Source organism: Nannospalax galili, unplaced genomic scaffold (genome assembly GCF_000622305.1).
Source record: "Nannospalax galili isolate Female #2095 unplaced genomic scaffold, S.galili_v1.0 scaffold281, whole genome shotgun sequence".
NCBI lineage: Eukaryota > Metazoa > Chordata > Mammalia > Rodentia > Spalacidae > Nannospalax > Nannospalax galili.
Genome location: NW_008349068.1, coordinates 7,332,058 through 7,356,199, shown reverse-complemented (window position 1 = coordinate 7,356,199; position 24,142 = coordinate 7,332,058). Strand labels below are relative to the sequence as shown.

Sequence of the window (24,142 nt, the reverse complement as noted above, 5' to 3'; positions counted from 1 at the left end):
CATATGTCAGCACTGAGCACAGCAGAAGTGTGAGGCTAAGCCTGGAGCCAGCATAGCAAAAGGCTATAAAATTGAGTTGGTGCCAGAGAATGGAAGGTTCAAGGTTTTCCATCATTCATTGGAGGAGAGGTATGACACATTTTTCAGATGGTCATAATGACTTTTACTCTTTTTGTAAGTATACATTCAACAGCTTTTTACCAAATAACTCATTTTAGTTACATTTAGCTGATAAATGCAATTCTGCTCAGATAATGGACAATATTTTTCTGTAAGTATTGCAGATTAATTTCTTTACTCAATGATAAAGATCCTCAGAAGTCTACCACAGCAGTTTAGCTCCTACACTTTCTCTTTTCATACACAAATAAAACGTGAATCAATAACAGATTATAGGAAACAAATATGATTAGAAATCTCATGAAACAAGTCTTCTGAAATTATCAAAGAATCATTTAGCATGAGTATATTGTATGTGCCTCATGAGAGATACTTAGGTAAATTAAAACAAGTTAGATGACTGGGGATATGGCTGAGTAACTCACTGATAGAGCACTCCACTTGTCTTGCATGCATGAATACCTGGGCTCAACCCCAGCCCCACTAAAGCAACAACAACCATCAGAGGAACTTGAACTTTGAATTCAAGAGCTTACAGTTAAAGACTGGTGAATATACATTAGAACAGCATGTTGACTCAAACTAGAGTGAAAACCACAAATAGCCACATAACCAATATTAAAAATAGTAAATCATGGCTGAGGAGATAACTCAGTCAGTAAAATGCTTGCCTTGCAAGCATGAGACTTGGGTTCCATCCCCAGGACCCATATAAGATTGCCAGGCATGATAGCATGTTTGTAATCCCAGTGCTGGGGAAGCAGAAACAGGCAGATCCCTGAAGCATCCTGGCCAGAGAGAACTCCAGACCTGTATGAAATCCTGTCTCAGAAAAAAAAAGGTGGATGGCACTTAAAGAACACTACTTGAGGTTGTCCTCTGAACCACACACACACACACACACACGTATACATTTGCACGCATACCTGCACACCCACATAAACAGGCACACACATACACATATGCAAAAATAGTAAAATGGGAAATTGCTTTAATAATATATCTAAACAACTGTCATTTCAATATACACTTAATATAAAAATTTTAGTAAGATGGTCACTTTTTCATACAATATTTTCAAAGCGTGCTTAATACTCTCAACCCACTATAGCTATATTTCAAGAGTTTGGTAGCCACATGGGCCTAAGAGCTACCCTGTTGGACAATAAATGGCATAATATGCCTAACATAATTAGACAAGAGTTCCTAGGGAACTGAGAACTCCACTGCTTCTTTTCTTTTTCTTTTTTTTTTTTTCAATATTGGGAATTGAACGTAGGGCCTTGCATAAGTGCTTTATCCCTAAGCTAGAACTCCTAGACCTTTATTTTCAGTTTGTTTGTTTTTTCTGAGACAGGGTCTCAGGTTAGCCTTGAACTCATGCAATAGCCCAAGCAGTTCTGAAACTTACAATCCACCTGCCTCAGTGTCCTGAGCAGCTGGGATTACAAACTTGCACCCACTACTGTTATTAAAAGACTACAAGTTAGACAAGAAGAAAGGAAGACAAAGTGCATCCCAGATAGTAGGAGCAGTCTGAACAAAGATTCAGAGGTTAAGGTGAGTGGATCTGAATGCTGGGGGTGACAACATTTAATTAACTAAGAACCATACAGTCGTTTAGGAAAGATGGTGCCATGGTGAAAGCACAAATTACCAGAAGAGGAGTTTGTCTTCAAGTGACGTTCAAGCATCCTCTACATATTACTGAAGAGGGGCTATGCTGAAAGGAATAGTATCTTGCACATACTAGCTTTGGTAGCATGAGTTATTAGATAAAGGGTGCATTAGGAAGACTAGCCAGGAATTATTAAGTAGTATATATGTCTAAGCCAGAAAAGCTTTAAAGGCAAAAATTTCAATTACGTGAGTCAATCTGTAGTCAAGTGTTGTGGTCCTAGATTTAGAGTATAGAAGTGGTCAGAGGAAACAGAGTGTATTTGAGCAACACATGAAAAAGAAAACAAGGTGATTTGCCAAGAAACCAAAATGTAAGATCCCAGCAGAGCAAATTATGAGCTTTACATAGTCCATTGCATTCAAGATGCCATCACTTGTAAGACATGCCATTTTTTTTGTACATTAAGGAAAAAAATGTTAATTAAATTAGGACAGTCAACTTATCAGTGAGACCTTTTAATTATACATGTATTAAAAGAGCTATTTTGGCTTACCCAGGGATAGTTTTGATTATACATCCATCTTATGTATATGTAAAAGGAGGGTATAAGTGAAATAAATTGGTGTAGTCTTCTTAAGATTTCTTCATATTTAGAATGTTCAACTTGGAATTGATATGTGAGGTTTTCCAAGGAATAACATTACTTTCTCCAACATTCTTAGTCACTGACCCTGATACTACGAATTTTGACACTTCACGTGCTGTATGAGAATGATAGTGATGTTGAGACTGATCCCAGGCAAGGAGATTGTAAGTGACCAAAGATGATTGAGCACACTCCATTTCAAAGATGCTAAATGTGAAAAATTCCACCTTAAATAAGGCGTATAGTTCATAGTGCAAGTAACTGCTCAGAAAATGATAGCCATGCCAGGATTCTAGTCTCCAGCTTGAAGGGCGGCTTGGAAAATAATGTTATTCCTGACAGTGACATGTCAATTGGAAAGAGGACTTGGTTTTGATGGAAAGCATCATTTTCTTTGCATACACTGAATTCAAAGTATAGATCAAACAGCACTTTATTCAATGTGAGAGAGTAATGTCAACCAATATGTACTGTATGCTGATGGAGCTATTGAGATAAAACACTACTTACTACATACTAATCACTGAGATAAAACACTCATCACACACTGCCTTGCTTCAGCATCTCTACATTTTTGGAAGATGCATAAAATTAATTTTCATACTTGACTGAAAGAAAACCTGGCTGAAAAACTACATGTCAGGAAGGAGGAGACGGCTTTGCCCTAGGTGGTAGGATTCTAAACCTGAAGTCTAACCCTTCCCATTGTGCTCTCTCAAAGAACTCCTCCCTTGACCCCTTCTCAAGATTGTAACAAACTAACCTCTCCTTGCTGTCCTGGGTCTGGATTTGGTGATTCACAGGTCTGACTTCTATTGTTGATAGGAGAACTTCTCTTAGCTGCAATGATGAAGGAAAATCCATCATAAACTGCATAAGAGTCTAAGATCATTTTGTCTCATAAATTCACTCCATTTTCAAATAAAAACTCATTTTCTAGAGCCTGAAATGGTGGCACATGCCTTTAATCTCAGCACTCAGGAGGCAGAGGCAGGCACATCTCTTTGAGTTTGAGGCCAGCCTGGGCTACAGGGAGACCCTGTCTCAAAAAGACCAACCCCCCACATTTTCTAATACTTTTATTATCTTGAAAAAGACACTGACTCACAAGTGGTGTAAACAATAATCAAATAACTGATAAAAATCCAGCATTTCTAATTTTTCAAGGTACATTTTATCTCTTCATTCTAACTTACTAAGTTCAGGTGTTTAGAAGTTGGCAATATTAATTTCTTATATTTCAGGTCCTCACTATATACCAAGTCATGTTCTAAGCATTTGACATGCATTAACTGATTTAACCCTATTTCTAACCCTGTATTATTGCTATATTATTATATTGATTTCACAGATGAAAAAGCTCAAGTAACGGCATTTAACTTGCTCAGGGACATTCGGCACTTGCAGGAAGATTTCAGGCCACTCTGACATCAGCATCTATCTTTATTATTACTATTATTATTATTTTATGTGTATGAGTATATTGCCTGTATGTAAGTGCACCCATGTTGTACAAAACCCACAGAGGTCAAAAGAGGACATTTAATCTCCAGAATCTGGAGTTACACACAGTTGTTAGGTACTGTGTGGGTGCTAGGAACCAAACTTGGCTCCTCTGCAAGATCAGCCAATGCTCCCAATTACTGAACCATCTCTCCAGACCCAGCATCTGTGATTTAACCATCATGTAAGGCTGATCCTGTGGTAAGACTCAAGTAGGTTACATCTTTACTTTAGGTGCAGGAACACCACAGGGAACTGTGGTAGCAGTGCTTTTCTTGACTGACCACTAAGCGAGTGCTGAGAAAACCAAGTTATTGCCAAGGTCAACTTCTGGACTTGCTCTTTGTAGTCATCTTGTCTAGGCTGTGTCTGAATCCCCAGCCAGTGGATGCTAGGCACCACTTCAACTCTATAGGCATGAGGTACAGGAGAAAGAAATCAACCCTGAGCATCTTTCAGAAGCAAAAAGAGTGAGGTGGATAGCCCAAGGGCTTTCATGGAGAGTCACAGCTTCTTAGTAGTTTTTATAAGTGTATTAAATGATTATATATTAATCAAGATATGGAGCTGGAGCTGTAACTCAGTGGTAGAGTACTTATGTTTGAGCCTCAGGATGGGCTCAGACCTCCAACCTTGAAGTTACTGCTCCATATGCATAGGAAAATTACAACAAGACTTCAAAATATTAAAAATTAAATCTCTTTAACCAAGCTCTTATAAAAGTATGTCATTTTGCTAATAATTTGTTACATCAATGCATTTCTATTATTTTTATTGTTTCTAGTTTTAAAAATACCATCTTCCGTTTGTTCTATATCCTCTCTCCAGTTGTTTGAATCCAAAGTAATTAACCTCATTCCATACATAGACTCTGAAGCAAATTCCTGTTTATGATACTTTTACTTATTGAGTTCCTTGATATTTGAAACTGTGACAGTCACTCTTGACTTTATCTTTAAACAGTTAATATTTTATATACATAAAAATGTGGGATTCATCTACTTTTTGCTATATGAAAAATTCATTTTCCTTTTGAATGAATCTATACATCATGATAAATAACTTATCAAATATATGACATAATAAGGGACAGGATGGTTATACCAATTTCTTAACACATCAGGCACTTGTAAAGTTTTGTTAGGTTATAAAGGAAGAAGAATGTAAGAACTTGTTTGTAATTTCCTTCCATTTATAGAGTCCTTTTACATACTCAGTCCTCCGCTGTCTGCCCCCAGACCTTACAAACTAAGCAAAAAATATCTATAGGTATGTGCATACATATGATTAAATGCTTTTGTAGATTTTTTTGTATTTTTTTCTTTTCAAATTCTACCAGTGATGCTAGAAATAGGGTTGAGGATAGGAGAATGAAATGTATTAAGCAGTTACTCTGAAACATATTTCATATGCGTTCTCATTTACACTTACTAAAAAGCCCTATAATTTAGCATTATCATCTCTATTTCACATTAATAATAAATATTCTGGAGTTAAGTTGCATACATAACAAGAGATAGACTTGGATGGAAGCATGAGCCTACTGTGCACTTTTGAATGTATCATGCTGTGCCCATTCTGTGATACAGTCCAACCACAGAGTTATCTCAGCACACAATTCCAGTTCCAGAAATGAAATGTTTTGGTAGCAATAGAACATTGTGATGAGATCTCTAAAGATCTAAGGATCCTGTTCTTTATCTATCATAATGATGATGAAATAATAACTATAATAATAGCTATTGCTTACTAATATGTGGCAGGCATTATTCTAAGCTGATATATATTTTCTCATAATTATTATATAAGCACTATTAATATGATATTTTAATCGCACTTTACAGGTGAGAAAACAAAAGCACAGGAGACTTAATGATCTAATCATTTAAGTCCCATAAGTAAAAAGCATGTGTCCCATGTGAATAAGCCTCATACCTAGGTCACCTAGATAAACTCCAGAGAGATTTGCTTTTTCTTGGCCACTTAAAGGCAAATCATCCTACCACCTTCACCCCTACATGTAAGGGAACCTACTAATGTTGCCCACTGGGCATCAGAGTCACAAACCTGTAATGATATTCCTGATGGGTTTCACCAGAGCAGTAAAACCAGAGACTTCAGGCTGTCTGTGCTCCCACATAGGCTGCCATATGACCAGCCCACTGGCCAATCGGAAGGTGAGATCAGATTCCTGGGGATAGAGAAGATCTGTGTTCAGCAATTTGCTTGGATCAGGGAATGCATCATTGTCACCAGACCATTTTCAGAGTGACTCGATCTGCAACTCAGATGAATGTTTCTAGGGCAAACCAATGATCTTATGTTATCACTGCAGTCAGGATGGAAATTACAGTGACCTGCTTTAGGCAAAATGAGCAATTAATAAAAATGTTGTTTTGGGAAAAGCATGGAACACATGAACTACTGTTTTTGTTTGCAGTGATCCAGATCTGTTTATGACTAGAGTCTGGACAGCTCTCTTCACTCTTGGTCACAGTACTATTCCTCTTAATGATGTAACTGTCTTTATTTTTCTATCAAAATGCAATATCCTCAGGGGTTGGGTATTCTGACTTTCTATTCTTTGGTGCATCTCTCTTTCTTGTATATCACAGAATCAGATAAATGTATTTTGACCGTTCATATTAATTTATATTGTAATATTCTCTTAATAGTCCTTAATTCCTTGAAGGTAAGTGATAGGTCAAGAATCCCCCTTCCCTACAGCTCCCAGCATTGTTACAGCATTAATGCAGATTAGGAATTGTGTGTACAATAGATATTCAATAAGTATTTGCTATCTGGCTTATTTTTAATAAATTTATGTATTATTTTTATTTTATGTGTATGAGTGTATTGCTTGCAAGTATGTAAATGTACCTGTGATGTGCAATGCCCACGGTCAGAAGAGGACATCAGATCCCCAGGAACTGGAGTTACAGACGGTTGTTAGCCACCATGTGGGTGCTAGGAACTGAGCATAGGTCCTCTGCAAAAACAGCCAGTGCCCTTAATCTCTGAGCCATCTCTCCAGCTCCAAGTTTGACTGATTTTATGACCTATGCATGTTTATTTATAATTAAAAATTTCTTCCAGAAACACATTCTTTGCTTTGTGAGTACATTATTTTGAGAGGATTAATTATTTAACATGCAACCTTATACCATAGAAGTTCAAACACATGTCATAAGATTGCATCTTAATCATCAGCTCATCAAAACACAGGGAACATGGAAGCAGGAAATGTGAATACAGATTAATGAACACATCTGAGACCCAGGAATTCACTTAGGACAGTGGTTTGCAATCCTGACTTACATTATTACAACCCTCTTTCCCTCTAGGGAGCTTTTAAAATTCAGGAGGCCCAGGTTTCACTTCCATTCTCTACTCAGACACATTAAATTAAAACTTCTGTGAGGTTTTCTAAAGCTCCCCAGGGAGCTATAGCTGAAAACCACTGGGTTAGAAGGTAAGCAAGCACCAAGAACTGGGAAAATAGAAGAAAAGTGATTCGATAAATGGCAAATTCAAATTCACTGACTGTTAAGGAGTCTTGAGTTTAAATAGTGTTGTAAAATCCCTAGATAAGCTCACCTTGCTAGACACTTGGTGTCCTGGTATCATTTCTGTTGCTCTGATGAATACCCTGACCAAACGCAACTTGGGGGAGGAAAAGGTTAGAGTCCATTACTAAGGGGAAGTCAAGGCAGGAAACTGAAGCAGTTGGTCACATCACTTCCACAGCCAAAAGCAGAGAAAATAAACACATCCTTGCTGCTTGCTTTCTCCCATCTTACAAAGCTCAGAACCCCTGATGGTACCCATAGTGGGATGGGTCTTTCTACATCAATTAACAATCAAGACAATCTCCCACAGCCATGCCCACAAGCCAACCTGATCTAGGAAATTCTGTAATTGAGAATTTCTTCTCAAATGATTCTAGGTTGTGGCAAATTGACATTTAACAAGACCATTTGGTCTTCTATAAAGAAGATTTGGTCTTCTAGCAGATTTCTCTGAATTGAAACATTCTCTCAAGGAGAGAGGGAGAGACTCATGAGACTCCAAGCAAAACTCAGTATGTCTAGGAAAGTAGAAACTTGGGAGTTTTTGGAAGGTCCCTCTCCAGCTTTATAGAAGCATTGGTAAGCAACTGCTAGAGGAGGAAACTGACAATCTGAGCTACTGAGATGAGATTTCTTGGACCTGTAATCTGCCTTCAAGTTGTGCAGAGACCTTGAGCTCCCAGGTTGCAGCTTTCATGAGCTGTCACCCATGTTGGGGTAGGCGTTTAGGTGATGAAGTTGCTTTTGAGTCATCATTGCTCCTGAAAGTAAGCCCTCAATCACACTCCTGTAAAACTCATTAGTTCATTAAGTTGGACTTTGGTGTAATTGCTACTTTGGGTTCTCTTTTTGTGGTAAGCAGATGTGTTATATCTCCTCAGGAAAAGCCTCACATACAGCAGGGTCTTGGCTCCATTAGCAAAAGAGCCACAGTGGTGCCCACAATGGAAAAGCCTCTATGATTACTTGTGGAATATGAGGACAGCTCACAAATCACTTGGCCAGATTCATTCTGCACTCATTTTTATGTACAATATTTTTATGTACGGTATTTTTATGTATAGTATTTTTATGTACAGTATGTATTGTATACATGGCTATTCAGCTTCCATGCAGAGAACACACAGAAAATGAAGCATACAAAAATCTTTGCTCATAGTTGAATGCAGTAAAGCAGGTAGGGATGTGCCAGGCAAAGTGTTGACTTCTTAGATAAAAAGGTCAGGGAGAGTGCAACGAGTACAGATCTAAGGGAAATGATTGCGTTTCCTTGTGGTTATCTCGAAAGAAAGTGTTCCAAGAAAGGGATCAGCAGTGAAGAAGGTCCTAAGTTTACCTAGTGTGTTGAGAATCAAACAGTGAACTGTGTGCCTAGTCAAAAGAATGAGAGTGAGGGAAAACACAATATATAGTAAAGACTCCATGAGGACGTGAGAAAGAATGGGAACCATGGAGAATTTGGAGTGACAAAGGGTGTGTGTTTAAATAAGTTCAATCTGGCCAATGAGAAGAGTTTGAGAAAGGACATATTTGGAATAAGAGGCAACTTGTCAAGTTATTGTTATTGCCTATGATCAGACTGGGATGCTAGCAGAGAGCAAGATCAGAATCTGGATGCAGTTTAGAGATATAGTTACAGAATTTGCTCATTGATTGGAAACAGAATATAAAAAAGTTGCCAAGGACTTTGGCTTTGCCATTAATAAAGAAGAGCAGGATGAAATGGAGCACATAATGGGATTTTGGAAGCATGTCATGTTAAGACTGAGATGCTGTTTGATATTCAGCAACAGATAATTAAATAAGCAGCTAGGCAGGTCTAAAGGTTAGGGGAGAGCAACCCAAATCCCCTTGAAAGGAACATTGGCAAGTGGGCACAGTATTCTGCATACAGAGAGCTATCATTATGGTGCACTGCATACAGAAGATTACCACGTAAATAATATTGATCAGATTTGTCTTCAGAAATGCAGGAAGCCAAATCTCAGTTGAGATGGTTTTGATAATTTCTTAGTTTCAGACTTAACCTTTTTTTTCCATATTTCTCTTACATAATCTCAACACAAGCAAGATTCTAGCCAGGCATTATGGTGCACACCTGTAATCCTAGCTGTTGGGCAGTGGAGGCAGGAGAGTCAGGAGTTCAAGGTCATCCTGGGCTACATATTAAGGTGAGGCCAGCCTACTCTACCTGAGTCTCAAAAACTAATAATGATAATAATTACTAATAATAATGAGGAGGAAGAAAAAGTAATTTAGAAATCCCAGTGGAAATTGCAACTGAAAGTACTCGACTCTTTTACTAACATCTTTGTCTTTAACATCCAGTATATCAGTGTGGCACTCAGCACTTACTGACAGTTACTGTCATCATTTTGTTTTGCTTACTTATTCCCAAATAGACAAGAGGTATAATTTCTGAAGGCAAGTTAGTTCCTTTCCTGAATACTTCCTCTTGACCATCAATCATTGCTTAAATGAAAATATTTGTACTTTTCCAGAAAATGCCAACTAAATTCAACCATTCCTTATTTTTTACACCTGCAACACCTACAGCTTCCACTTATGTTATTGTTTTCATTTTAATTCTTAAGCTGGAAGAATGCAGAAGCCCTGACACCCTAATTTCTCTCCTAGAGGCTCCTTCAATGAGGTTCTCTGTGTGCTGTGTATGCACACACAATCAGAAATTTGGTACCTGGAGAAGACACATTTTTATCATTCAAATAGTTGAGGGAAAGCAGACTTAAAGGTTCCTGAGGAATAAACAGGTGGAAACACTGGAGAATCTGTATTTCCACCTTTGGGGGCTTTTTTTTTGTTTCCAATGAGGTTCTGAGCCCATGAAATCATGAAGCAATTGTAAATGTATCAATGGGTCATTTAGAGAGATTTAACTGAGCAATTATCATGTTAAAGTTGTACACTTCACACATGATTTTTCTCAATTCTCCTTGCAGACTCGCATTTTACTTTATCTCCTGCTGTTTCTTCAGCACATTCAGTCATGCTTTAGTACACAGCAGACACCTAAAAAACATTCCTTCAAGAAATAAGTGAATATTGTAACATCATTACAATACTTGCACCACATTTTAAAAGACTTCTTAATTTAAGAAATATATATATCATTTTCATTGATAAAATTTAGTATAACATTGATGACATATTTGACAGCCTACTCATATTAATGATTTTAGGTGAAATATTTGAGTGAATTATAAACTAAAACTATAGAAAATAGGTACTGAATAATATTCTCTCTTAAAAATGAATAACAGTTATTTTCAAATTAATTTAATAAATATTAATTACTCTTACACAGGGATAATATATTAGTTTTCATAGATGGAACTATAATTCCAATCTTCAAACAATTCAGAAGCTAGCAAGAGAGAGACACTTATAAAGAGATGACAATAAACAGCTAATCGGAACAATAAAGATGGTCCTGCAATATTACAGAAATAAGGGATGAGTAGGGCCAGGTCTTTAGTGAGGTCTAAAGGAGAAATAGGAGTTTCATAGGCAGAGGGACCGAGTATGGAGGCATTATAGGCTGTGGGACCTGCATCCTTTAGAAGAAAACCCATGTTATATTCCTGGGGAAGCTGCAAACATCTACAGCTCTTGGACAGGACACACCATGTCCTATGTACACCAGTCCTATGACTTTTACCCTATGCATGAAAACAAATCAAACGTTATTCTAATAATGTTTGATACAGTCAGATATACTTTATATCAATCATTTTGACTTTGAAATTGGATTTTATGAGACAAGTCAAAAAATTATGAATCCTGCTAGAAGTAAAAAAAAGTAAGAGATGATAAAAAGCTTTAGGTTTAAGTAGTAAATAGAAATGAAGATGTGATAGATTTGAGAAATATTTAGGAGATAAAATGGGTGGTACTCTGTGATCTGTTGGATGTTTGATAGGAATGAAGGAGGGAGCAAAGGTAGTTTGCATTTGTGTTAATGATATGAAATACAGAGCAGAGAGACAAATGCTCACCCCAGAGAAAAACAGAAATACCCGAGGATCATCTACTTGAGCAGTAAGTTGAAAATTTGATCTGAAGCCAAGAGAGAATTTGGTTTGGGCAGGTAGAACTAGGAGACCTCACCTCAGCTTCTAGGTCACAAATGCTATTAGACTCCAGGAGGGAACCTTCAAGGAAAGAGATGTACAACAACAGGAGTGTGAGGAGACTCAGTGGCATGTGGTGCCCATCAGAGGAACAGAACTTGCAAGAACAGGGCACAGTGGTAGTTTCAAATATGGTTGTTTAATGAAATGAAGATTGCAAATTAAGATCATGCTCAAAATCTCATCAGTTATTTATGGAAAAAACTTTTCTTCAATGGAAAAGTTCCAGCACTGGAGCTTAAGGAAACTTTATAGAGCGTTAATGCTTCTCTGTGTTTTAGGTTGAACACTGAAACTTGTTTCATCCCCACAATACCCCAAAATTCATTCTTATGTCCAGTTTATACTTGAGAAAACTGAAACTTAATGAAATGAATTATTCAATGTCATATAAGGAGTTGGCAGGCACCAAACTCAAAATGCAGATGTATTTGTTTTCAAAGCATGAACTCCCAGTCATGTCTTTCTAACAAAATTATAGCCATTCTGAACACATCTATTTTTCCACACTTTTCCAATTAAAACGCTATTTGTTGACACATGGACATCTCTGTGAGCTGTTTTTAGGGAAACATTTCCTTTGCCCTCTCCATTTTTAAGTACTATGTACCAGATAATGGCTATTTTTAGCACTTGGATCAGCTCCTGGGAACAACTTGGGTTTCCTCAGTAAGTCAGTCCCAAAATATTGAGAGTTGTACATTCATCGGGACACCAGAAGTACAACAGTAACCCCAGGAAACAGTATCTTTTCATTTAGAACCTCTATGCAAGAGAGAGTAATGGGCAGTAAAGATGCTTGCAAGCACACATAAAAATTCCTGGTAGTGACGGGTGGTAAGAAGGAAAAAATGCAGCGTGAGCTCCTAGTGGCATAGAAGTAGTCAGGGAAGAACTTTCTTATATGTTGACATCTGACAGTGAGTAAAGTGATGTGGTCACCCGAAAATGTGAAAGTAGAGGGCAGGAGGAGTGCTTCAGTATGAGAAAAACCCAGCTCAAGGACCAGAAAAAAAAAATGAGCTTCTGGAGTTTGAGGATGAACCTCCAGTAACCCAGAAGGCTAGTGAACATGAAGAGAACTGAGGCTGGAGAGTGAGAATGGGCCAGGCCTACAGGTCTTCAGAAGCAGGGTGAGACGAGCACTGTCAAAGAAATGCTTTCCATTCAGTGTACTCTCATTAAAGACTTTTAAAATGGAAAGTTAAATCTTTTAGAACAACAGTTTGATTGAAATATGTTTAATGGGTAACGTTAGCACATATGCTGCATTTTGGAAACTCACGTCGTTCCAGATCCATTCCCACTACAGATGGGGTAAAGCCAATAGAATTTTCTTTAAAAATAAAAACAAAACTCAAATGGATACAAAGATGTCCTAGGCTACCCCCTCATAATGGCTGTTAGTGGCCCTAACCACCTTCACATGTACACTGCTGACTGGTATTTCTATTCACTAGGGTTATAGTGTTGAAGAACAGCTAAACACATGAATTACTTCTTATCCCCTATCTTGGCACAAATGGAATATGATATACACGTTCACACATATTCAACAGTGTTAGAGGTATATATACGTGACTTAATGCAAATGAGGGCATTATGCAGATGAGGCAACATGACATCATGAGACATGAGTGTAGAAAGTGGTAGCATATCCACCATGGCAGCCTAATCCCGTGCTTTCTAGTTAATGCTCTTACAAATGTTTTTCCATGAAATTGTCCATGGAAACTTTACCTAGCTGTCAAAAAATCTTAGCACATACAAATTTAAAACTTCTGGTCCAGACCCTGTATTAAAATAAAGGTAGTTACAAAAGGCTACAGAAATCCAGAGGAACTAGTAACTGTGCCTACATGGAGAAAATCAGAGAAAAAGCTTCATGGAAATGATGACACTGGAGTTGGGGTTTGAAAGGGCCATGAGAGAAAGAAAGGAGAGGATAGAGGACAGAGTGGATGGCAAGAACGCATTTGGGGAAGGGCTCTGACAGCTCCCAGAACTGATCATCAGGTGACCAGTAGACACTGACACTTGATGATTCAACAAAAGAATTTAAGCCCTAGGTCATGCTTGAACTTAGACAGTCTGTCTTAAGATAGAGCACTGTCTTAAGATATAAGAAAATACACTGAAGATTTTTTAGTAGATAAAAGATATTTGGAGATTGATGTCTTCCCACTGCCTTGGTTTTTTGAGGCAGGTCTTCCTGTAGTCCAAGCTTCCAGAAACTGATTACGTGCACCAAACTAGCAGCCTCCATCTCACAGAGATCCACCTGCTTCTACCTCCTGAGTGTTAGGATTAAAGGTATGTGCCACCACATCAGCTTGAGATTTGTGTTTTTAAAGTAAGGTTCATTTAGTGTAAAACTAAAAGCCTCTATGCTGCAATAAGGTCATTCAAAAACAGACAAACATGGGGATATCCTTTGAAACCCACCCTCACTTTATCTCCATCCTGTCCCATCCCATAGCTAGTACTAGCTTACTGCTTACCTTGATCCTATGCACCAGAGGAGCAAACAGAAACACAAAGAGCTCCACCGTAGCCATGGAGTTCTGAAAGATCTTCCTTCGGTTGTTTTCTTCCTCGTCATTGGAGCTGCTTCGGCAAGGCTGCCCTGGAGAACCCTGGTTTTCAATCTGGTGGATAAAAGCACTGCTGCTGCCACCCCAGCTGGAGCCTCGGTCTGTACCCCCAAACTGCTCACTGTTGCAGTCTTGGGGAGCCTCTAGGAGCATCCAGTGCAGGGTATGAAGGAGTTTTGTCTCAGCAACACCCAGCTTATCCTGGTGGCCTGTTTGAGACAACCACATAGCCAGGTAAAGGTAAACTCTGAGACAAGAACAAAGGTTCTTTCCCTTTGGTTGGGAAGAACGTTAATATTTTTCTCTATGGTCCAGTTTTGCAGGAGAAACTATGCTTCTAAAAACTGGTACTTATAAAGCTCATTGCTATTAGAACAGTCTTTCTTTTGGGTAAAATCTCTTCGGAAAGCTATGTTATCCTCTCTCATCAGCCAGATTCCTAAACATGTTTGCAAACAGGTCTCATCATCGTGAAAAGCATGGGCTGTGAAGATAAATGCTGTTCTGTTTTAGATCTGAATTGGAATGATCCCTGTAATCCTGGAACAGAGACCCACATGAAGGGGAAGCATGAGATGAAGGGGGTGTACTTAACATAGGATGCAGGGCTAGGACGTATTGCTGGATGAGAAAGGTGATTTTCAAGATAATCTTTGTGTACACATAAGCATAGTGCTACAAATCTGGGGAAATGTCTGAGGAGAATATGCCAGGTTCATGCACACAGTTGCAGTAGGAGTTGGAAGGGGAACTAGGAAATCCCTGGCTGGGACTCATCTTAGGCAGGTGAGAATCTTTAGCCTAGTTTACATTCTGTTAATGTTTAAGAGGAAAGTACATTCACATACAGCTTATAAAGTTAAAAAGTTAAAAGCAAGGATACTTGTTCCCTCCTTTGTAAAATGGAACCATGAAGGTACTGATGGGAAGCAAATCCTGTGAGAACTCAGTAACATAATGCCTGGGACAATCATAACTTCTCAGCACATGTTTTTATGCATGTTGAACACAACGGAGAACAGAATGCCAGAAGTAAGTGGCAGCACCCACCTAGTTTGTTCCTGTTTGATAGCAGGGTTGCGGTGCAGTGGAGAACATGAGGTAGGGCAGCTTGTACCAGCTCCCACCTGGAAATACTCTGGATGGCTTCAGAGAGGGCTGGGGAGAGGCCATGCAGTTTGTTTTCCACCAACACGCGTTCAAAGGACTATAGATTTAAAGTTTTAGGAAGCATACAAAATAAAGAACAGGAGACTGTTAAAAACTGATTAAATTAAAGCACTATATATCCTAAAAGATACAAATCACAGGGCTAAATTTTTTAGGGGGCACTTGTATTGTATGTCAAGTATATGCTGACCTGGGGTGGATCAGTAATAATTCACTGTTAACTGCCCAATTGTAGGCTTTGGAAGTCAAGCATACTGTTTGAGTTCTGAAATGATCTGTATTTCTGTTAAAATAAGCTTTTTCTCATAGCAACACATTCACTGTCAGGAGACTTTTGAATGTAATATTTTATAAAAATGTTGCTGAGTCATGCAAAGAGGCTGTCACAACTCTAGACAATGTGTTTCATGAAAGTGTCTTGAAAGACAGAATTTATGCATTCAACAAGTATTAGCTAAGACACAACTCTTTTAAGAAATCTGATTTGGGGGCTGCTGATTCATGCTGTGTTCAAAACCATGATCTGATACAGGAATCCTTTAAGTGAAACAGGAAGGGACAGAATGGAGGGAAGCAACAGTCAAAGAAGCCGTCTTTACTGTGTTCTTCAAGTCTTCTATCCTTGCCAGAGATGTGCTCAGAGAGTGAAGCAACTCACAAGTAACAAGTTTGTCACTCAAATTTTATTTTGGTTTTTTGAGGGTGGAGAATGTCAGTATAAAGTATCTGTCAATTATAACAAAGTTAATCAGATTAACTTGTAAAGACATGATTGGTCATTGAATACCCCAAATTCTTTGTGTAGTTGTCTTTTAGAAGGATCCTAATATAAGCTCTGACTAGTCTCACTGTATTATAGTACTTATTAGGATATTTGTGAAGAAACATGACTTATTACAGAGATTACCTAATAAGAACTAACAAATGCATCTTTATAAATTTAAAGTACGCAGAAGTTTTGGGAAAGATAACAAAGACGCAGCCTTTTCTTTCCTTTAGAAAATTAAATGAAGCTTTAAATATGTTCAAGGTGAAAATTCAAAAATTAAAAATTCCTTACTCTTTATGTATCTGAAAATTAATGAAATATAGTGCAGGATAATCAGCAAAAGTTTATAAAACTTTAAATATAGTCTAGATGAATACATTGAAGAAGATGAATTACCAGTTTTATAATCTCAAGGAGTCATGCGCAGTTAATGTCATTTCTTTTTAAATGCTACTAATATAACCTTTTATAACTTTTTGAACTTTTCAATTTTGTCCTATATTGATATCTATATGTTTCCCTCTTTATGTATTTATCTGTAAGTGGAACCTAGACACTAGATAGTTGGTGACTACATTAGAAATAGCAAATCTATTTTTACCAAGAACAGTTATTTTAAGCTAAAGTAATTGTTAGCATGGTTTAAGGAAAGATTTGAAGAATTCAGGTATGAAGTTACTGTGATTATTTACATGCAATAGGAGATTCCATTAATAAATCCTGATAAGAAAGGCATGTGTGAATCTTTATGACAATTTTGAAGGACAGGGGACTCAACAAAACCAATGCCTCCGTGTGTGTGTGTGTGTGTGTGTGTGTGTGTGTATGTGTGTTTAACTCTCCAGATGATTTTCATTATAATTTGTTGTTCTTACACACTCTAGGACTCCTTCATCAAAGATCATCCATGTAGCTATGTACAGCTATGTTTGGCAATCAATGCTGAAATGGATAGCTTTCTACCTTTCCATTATGCTACATGTAATGTAAAGCCATTTGTGGAGCTGTTGAAACCCACTTCACTTTTGCTTTGTAATTTCACGTCTTATTCTCTCAATTTGCAAAATGGGATCTATAAGGCTAAGAGTTTCTTTTAAAATCTCAGAATAAGTTCACTTAATTTTGTCTAAATTATTATAAGTTCACTTAATTTTGTCATAATTATTTTATATCATTCACTTTCAGATCTGTAGAATATATACAAGACATACAGAGTTGCACATTATTTTAAGTACTTCATAGACATGCATTATATGAATGTCCAGCATATAACAGTCTCCTGGTTCTGTTCTATCTTTGCCTTCTCTTCTACCACGCATTCAGTTCCTTCCTGTTATTTCACTTCTTCCCGTGGATGGGAAGGTCCATTGACTTGAAGTTCTCTCTGCTCTTCTCTTACTGTGTGAGTCCTCTCTCATTCCTTCTGTCTTTGCACAAGCACTACATAGAGTAATTAAGCCTTACCCACCCACAGCCTAAAAAATAAAACCCCTACGATAGTGCCTCTAATATCCTTTGAGCTGAGTTTTCCTCCGAAGTGCTTCTCATCATCTAGCTTTTTACTCATTTCACAAACACAATCAATCATTTGTGGCCCGTCCACTTCTTGTTAGAGTGTAAACACTGTATTTTGTTTTGCCTTTGCTCTATCCCAACAGCAGAATTGGGCTTGGCACACAGTAAGTAATCACTAATATTTGCCAAGTGATTTAACTTGTGTCATTAGTCATTCCTTGGGTTACATTATCACAAAGAATATGAAAACAACCATTAAATGGTGAAAAATTACATACCACACAAGATGCTTCATATTGCTTCCCCAGTTTAGGCCTCAAAAATGCACTGAAAAATTAACAAAGGCTTTCATTATACACATGAGCAAAATTATTTTTAAAGTATCCTTATAACACATTTTTCCATGAATAGGGCTTGGTGTAATGAAACCAGAATGTCATGCTTCCTTATAGCTTGTTAACAAGCAGGTGTCGGATGCCTAATGGCATTTGCTTTTACACATATAATTCATACACGGGAGAGACTTGAGTCCCTAAAATTTTCCATACCCACTCCCATTCTGAAGACTTTTGCCTAATTGGGTTCTAAATCGCCAATGCTCAGAAGTGTTGCGTTTCTCGTGTGAGTGGTGATATTAAAAACTGAAAAATGAGCAGAGCTGTGGGCCAGGATTTCCAGCACCTATTTTCCTATCGACCAAATTTCTAAAATAACAAGAAAAACCCCTTTACTATTTATTGGCATGGGTGTTAGGCCTGCCCAGGGGAAAGAAATCTCATAAAAAATTATTCCGTCAGGAGCTTTAACCACGGCAACGACACCGGCTGTATCCAAGAAAAAATGGTTAACAAGTGGGCACAGCAGATATTTGCCAAACAGGAGCTGGAAAACAACAGGTCACTAGACTGGGATTATAGCAGGAGAAGGAGGGGGAATTGGACGTGGAGGCAGTATCAGTCATAATTATCTTCCCAGCTCCCCGCCCCCTCTGCCCAGGCACTCTGGCCTCCCACCCCCTCAATAATGTTTATATTTATTCGAAAACTGCCAATCTGCTTGTTGTCAAACTTCAGCGAGATTTTTTTTTAATGCGTGTTTCTAAGCGGGTGCAGAGGACCGGCGTTCCACCCCAGAGAGGGAGCTGGCTGCAGGCTGCGGCCTCGGAGGCTGCGGTGGCTGCGGTGGCGGTGGTGGCGATGACCCGGCGACCCCGAGCGCTCCCAGCCCAGGGCGCCCTCGGGCCCTCCGCGCCCCTCACCTGGTTTGCCGCCACAGGAAGGTCTGGATGGGCAGCGGGATGCCGCGGCCGCCGTCCTGCTCCTGGCCCTCGGAGCTCTTCCTCTTCACCATGATGGTGGCTCCGGGGAGTCCTACCGCAGAGCCCAGCGCGGGCTCCTCGCCGGCCGCCGCCGCCTCCTCCTGGCGCTGCTCCCCCCAGCTCTCATCCCCTCCTTCCCCGAGGCAGAGCCCGCTCTCCCCGCAGTGGGCACCCGGCTCTCTCCCCTTTCCCCAGCCCTCCCCGCGCGCGGAACATGGCTGCGGGAGGAGGGGAGGGCCGGAGGAGCGGAGCGGCGCGGAGGGGGATGCTCGCAGCAGCCGGCCGGCCCGCCGCCCCCGCGCCTTGCTTTCAGCACCTCCCACTGTGGACAGCGGCCCGCGCTGGGCGGCCCCGCCGCGGAACAGAGCCGGGGGCTGGGGCAGCAGCTGCGTGGTGGTCGCCGGAGTCCACGCTCCGCATGGCACGCTCACACCAGTGCCCTGCGCGGCCTCTTCGGCACCCAGGGTTCTGCTGGCTCCCCTCGGAGCTGCTCCCCAAGAGTGTCCTCTGTCCTGCTTCCTAACCTCTGAAGCCGGAGGACTGTGGCCCTTTGGGGAGGAGGAGCTTTGGAGAGCCGCAGAGCAGTCACTAACTCTGGCATCATTCGCACCTCTTTCAAGGAGGTCAGGAGTCCACCTCCGGGTTTAGCAGGAAGAAAGCAGGGGAATCATTAGAAATGGAAATCAAGGAGAGAGGCAAGCTTGGCAAGTTAAAGGAAGCTGAAAAGTTTTCTACATGAGAATTTATTTTATAAGGGCAACCACAAAGAAGTTAACCTAGCTTGATTTACCCTAGCAGGGATGGAAAGTTCCCAGGCTAACCAGTGTGGGCTTCAGCTAATTACAAACTGAGAGGAAATGTTTGTGAGGAAACATGGTTTATTATAGGTCATGGAACGCCCCTTGGTGCTCTTCTTTATTCCAATAATAGCTGCCATTTTCCTTAGTTGTAATAAAATTCATACATAATTAATAGCTATGTTCTTTTAAAACGGATTACCTCGCATTAAAAGAACTATGGGTGAGGTGGGGGTGAAACAGCCTGATTACAAAACCAATGCTGTAGATTTATCTTCCTGCAAACATTCAAAATAAATGTAGTCATACACCTATTTGAACAAAGATACTGCTGTAAGACATGAAATGAAGAATCAGACCCTGGACCTTTATCTCAACAGATAGCAAATAATGTTCCCTGCGTGATTAACAATGTGCACATTTACTCCAAATAAAGACAACTCTGTCACATATTTCAGACATAGAAATAAACCTTTCACATCCTTTCTTGAAGTCAACTTTTAATATGAATCTCAAAATAAGTAATTTTTAAAGATGATATCTTGCTATGAAGCCTAAGGTTGCTTCAGACTCCCAGCTATCCTCCTGCTTCATCCTTGCAAGTGCTGGGATTACAGATGTGCACACTCAGCAAAATATACATCTTGAAAAAGTAGAGGCTAAGTATAATTTATTCAATACCTTTTATTATTAGAGAAAGAGCTGGAAAAGAAACTTCCTAACAGTGAAATGAAAACTTCCTTTGTGTGTGGCTTACATGAAGGGAATGTGGAGAATGTCTGGCAAGAGCCATAAAGAGCACCACTCTGGAGACTAGAGAAACAATCCAAGAGCTCCTAAGTCAAGGTCATGTCAGTAGGTCCAAGTAAGGGTGCGAGTTTTAATGATATTTCAGAGATAGAGATAATAGTATTTGATGGTCAAGTAGGCATGAGGAAAGAAAAATAGCAGTTGTGAAGCATCAAAGACTTGAGCCAGGTGGGTTTGACTTTAATCCACTGTGTATTAGATATATGCCAGGTGAACTCTGTACTTTGATATCTTTATAAGAGCTAATGTCACTTTCCATTCCTGAATACCCATAAAGATAATGATGAAATGTTAACACTTGAATCTCTCATCAATGCTGTCAACAGAAAATATCAACTGAAGCTTCACGTTTTGAGCAACTGAATAAATGTTGAATTCATTTGAAGATTAAAAAATCTACAGGGAGAATAAAACACGTTTTTGTTTTCATGTATGTGCATAGGAACATTTGTGAGTTTTTCTTGATTCTTTACTGGAAATTCCAATAATCATCACCAAGAAAGAACTAGAAAGTGCATACAGAGTTCAGGAATGTTAACAAGGTGGAAAGACAAATTCTGTGGTTAGTACTATATAAAAAGTAGCTGAAACAACTGACAACCTCATTCACTCTCCCAGCTCTCCCACCCCGTCTCTCCTCCTAGCGTGGGCACTAGCCCATTTCCTCTCTTGGCACTCCAGACCTCTGGACTACCCTCTTGGCCCAGACTCCCCACTGCTTCCTGATCCTTTGTACCCAGGCCAACCCCGTTCCACAGTCCAGTCTCCTGGAGCCCTCAAAGCCTGGTCCCTCCCCCACCTTGCCTTTGCACACCTGAGACCAGCCTTCATCCCTGGCTGTCCCACCCCCAACCTGGATTCCTGAGACCAGCCTCCTTCCCTGACTGCCTGAGAGTCCTGAATCCTACCTCTACCTGGAAACCCTCCCAAATTGTACTGTGCCTGCTGACTAGAGGGATCCAGACCTAAGGAGAAAGCCTAGAGCATCTGATCCTCATTTGACTTGGGCCTCTGTTGGAACTCCGGAGCAGCAGGATGAAAGCCATCTGGCCCCTCCAGTATAAAATCAAACGAGAGAACCTGAAGCCTAGATCAACCAGCTTTTCATGCCCAACAAGTAATCCACAAAGGCACATAAAGTTTACAAACAGAAGCAGGCCTAAACTCAACAAAGGAAGGCTTGAGTGTCACACAAGAATCAGAAACTACAAAAGAAATCCACATGTCAAAGTCACAAAGAAAAAATAATAACATGAAAAACCGAATAATATATCCCCACTAAGTACCAACAGTCCTGTAGAGGAGTACAATGAGAACCCCTAGAGGTAACACAGGACATGGAACTCAAAAGAACAATTATAAACATGATAAAAGAATTCAGTGAATTTAAAGAACACGAAAACAAAGAAATCAAAGAACTGAAAGAAGATAGGGATAAACGTCTTAATGAATTCAGAAAAGAGTTGAAAATATTGAAGAATACTCAGGATGAAATGAAAAGAAAGTGAAACACTCAGTAAGCCAATTAGAAAAGAAAGGAGAAAGTCTCACCAATAGGATGAATGAAATGGAAAACAGAATATCAAGATTGGAAATTAAAATGGACGAATTAGACCCCTCAAGCAAAAATTATGAAAAATTTAAGAAAACACAATAATGGAATACGAGGGAATTGTGTGACACCATAAAAAGACCAAACTTATGAATCTAAGGCATATAGGAAGAAGACTCTCAGGATAATGGTATGGACTGGATCTTCAACAGGGTTGTAGAAGAAAACTTCCCAAAATTAAGGAAAGATATGCCCATAGAACACCAAATAGTTAGGACCAGAAAAGAAATTCTCTATGGCACATCATAGTAAAAACACTAAATGTACCGAGCAAAGAGAGAATACTGAAAGCTGCAAAAGAAAAACAAGTGACATATAAAGGAAAACCCATCAGAATTACAGCTGACATTTCAGTGCAAAGTGTGAAAGCCAGAAGAGCCTAGACCAAAGTATTCCCAGTTCTAAATGACCACAGATGCCAACCGGGATAACTTTAACCAGCCAAAATGTCTATTATAGTCAAAGGGGAAAGAAAAATCTTCCATGACAAAAATAGCCTTAAAGAACTCATGTGCACAAAACCAGCCCTTCAGAGAGTTCTTGAAGCAATACAAAGAGCTGAAGAAAGGAACAACTGTACCCAAGGGGTAACAGAAGGAAACTTAATGATGGTGTAACTGAGGAAACACACAGTTACACCAAGAATGCAAAGAGAAATCAAAACGACAGGAATTGATACACATCTTTCATTAATAACTTTAAATATCAATGGACTGAACTCCTCAGTCAAAAGACACAGACTAGTTTAACGGATTAAGAAACAAAACCTATCTTTCGTTGTTTGCAAGAAACCCATCTTACTTTCAAGGACAGGCAGCACCTTAAGGTGAAAGGATGAAAAAAAATATTCCAAGCAAATTGTACTAAGAAAAAAGCAGGAGTTGCAATTCTAATTCTAAAACAAATCAGAAGAGATAAAGAGGGCCACTTCACTCTGATCAAAGGAACAATTGACCAAGAAGATATTACAATTGTGAACATATATTCACCTAACTCTGGTGCATCCAACTTCATAAAAACAGCACTGCAGGACTTTAAGACATAGATTAATCACAACTCATTAATAGTATAGGGGATTTCAATACCCCATTGTCTCCATTACATAGGTCAACAGCAGAGAGAATTAACAGACAGACATCTGAATTAAACAATACCATACATCAAATGGACCTAACAGACATCTACCAAATATTCCACCCATGCACCAGAGAATATATTTTCTATTCAGTGCCCCATGGAACTTTCTCCAAAATCAACCACATACTGGGGCACAAAGTAAGCCACAACAAACACAAAAAGACTGAAATAATTCCATGCCTTCTATCAGACCACAATGCAATAAAGCTTAAAATCAACTCTGGAAGAAATCCTAGTAACTACATGAACACATGGAGATTAAACAATAAACTCCTGAATGGTGAATGGGTCAAAGAGAAATTAAGAAAGGAATAAAAGCATTCCTGGAACTAAATGAAAAGGGCAATACACACAACAAAACCTCTGGGACACGTTGAAAGCAGTTCTTAGAGGGAAGTTAATAGCTCTAAGTGCCTACAATAAAAAGTCAGAAAGAACACACATAAATGACTTAACATTGCAACTCAATACACTTGAAAAGCAACAACAAATGAATCCAAACCCAGCAGGCAAGAAGAAATAGCAAAAATCAGAGCAGAAATTAATGAAATAGAAACAAAGAAAACAATACAAAGCATCAACAAATCCAAGGGCTGGTTCTTGGAAAAGATAAACAAGATTGGCAGAAACTTAGCCCAGTTAACCAAAAGAAAGAAAGAGCACTTCCAAATCAACAAAATCAGAGATGAAAGGGGAAACATCACAACAGACACCAACAAGATCCAGAGCATTATAAGGGAATTCTTTAAAAACCTATACGCTACTAAATTTGAAAACCTTAAAGAAAATGGATGGGTATCTAAAAGCATT

General features: G+C 39.2%; 1 protein-coding gene across 11 annotated transcripts in view; it reads right to left on the bottom strand.

The window, feature by feature from the left end:
* Positions 1 to 19,184, bottom strand: part of Unc80 (unc-80 homolog, NALCN channel complex subunit) — a 232,591-nt gene extending 213,407 nt beyond the window's left edge. For 10 of the 11 annotated variants that reach the window (XR_607706.1, XM_008846230.1, XM_008846234.1 and 7 more), the window contains exons 1-6: positions 18,917 to 19,184; positions 17,937 to 17,985; positions 15,255 to 15,411; positions 14,112 to 14,413; positions 5,958 to 6,081; positions 3,151 to 3,227 (exon numbers count right to left, since the gene is read on the bottom strand). Coding sequence is in view for 10 of the 11 variants with exons in the window: in XM_008846230.1 (XP_008844452.1) it covers positions 3,151 to 3,227; positions 5,958 to 6,081; positions 14,112 to 14,413; positions 15,255 to 15,411; positions 17,937 to 17,985; positions 18,917 to 19,008 (801 nt within the window). In the remaining variant the exon portion in view is untranslated. The remainder of the gene's footprint in view (positions 1 to 3,150; positions 3,228 to 5,957; positions 6,082 to 14,111; positions 14,414 to 15,254; positions 15,412 to 17,936; positions 17,986 to 18,916) is intronic. The other variant, XM_008846236.2, reaches the window with a different exon arrangement.
* Positions 19,185 to 24,142: the final 4,958 nt, after the last annotated feature.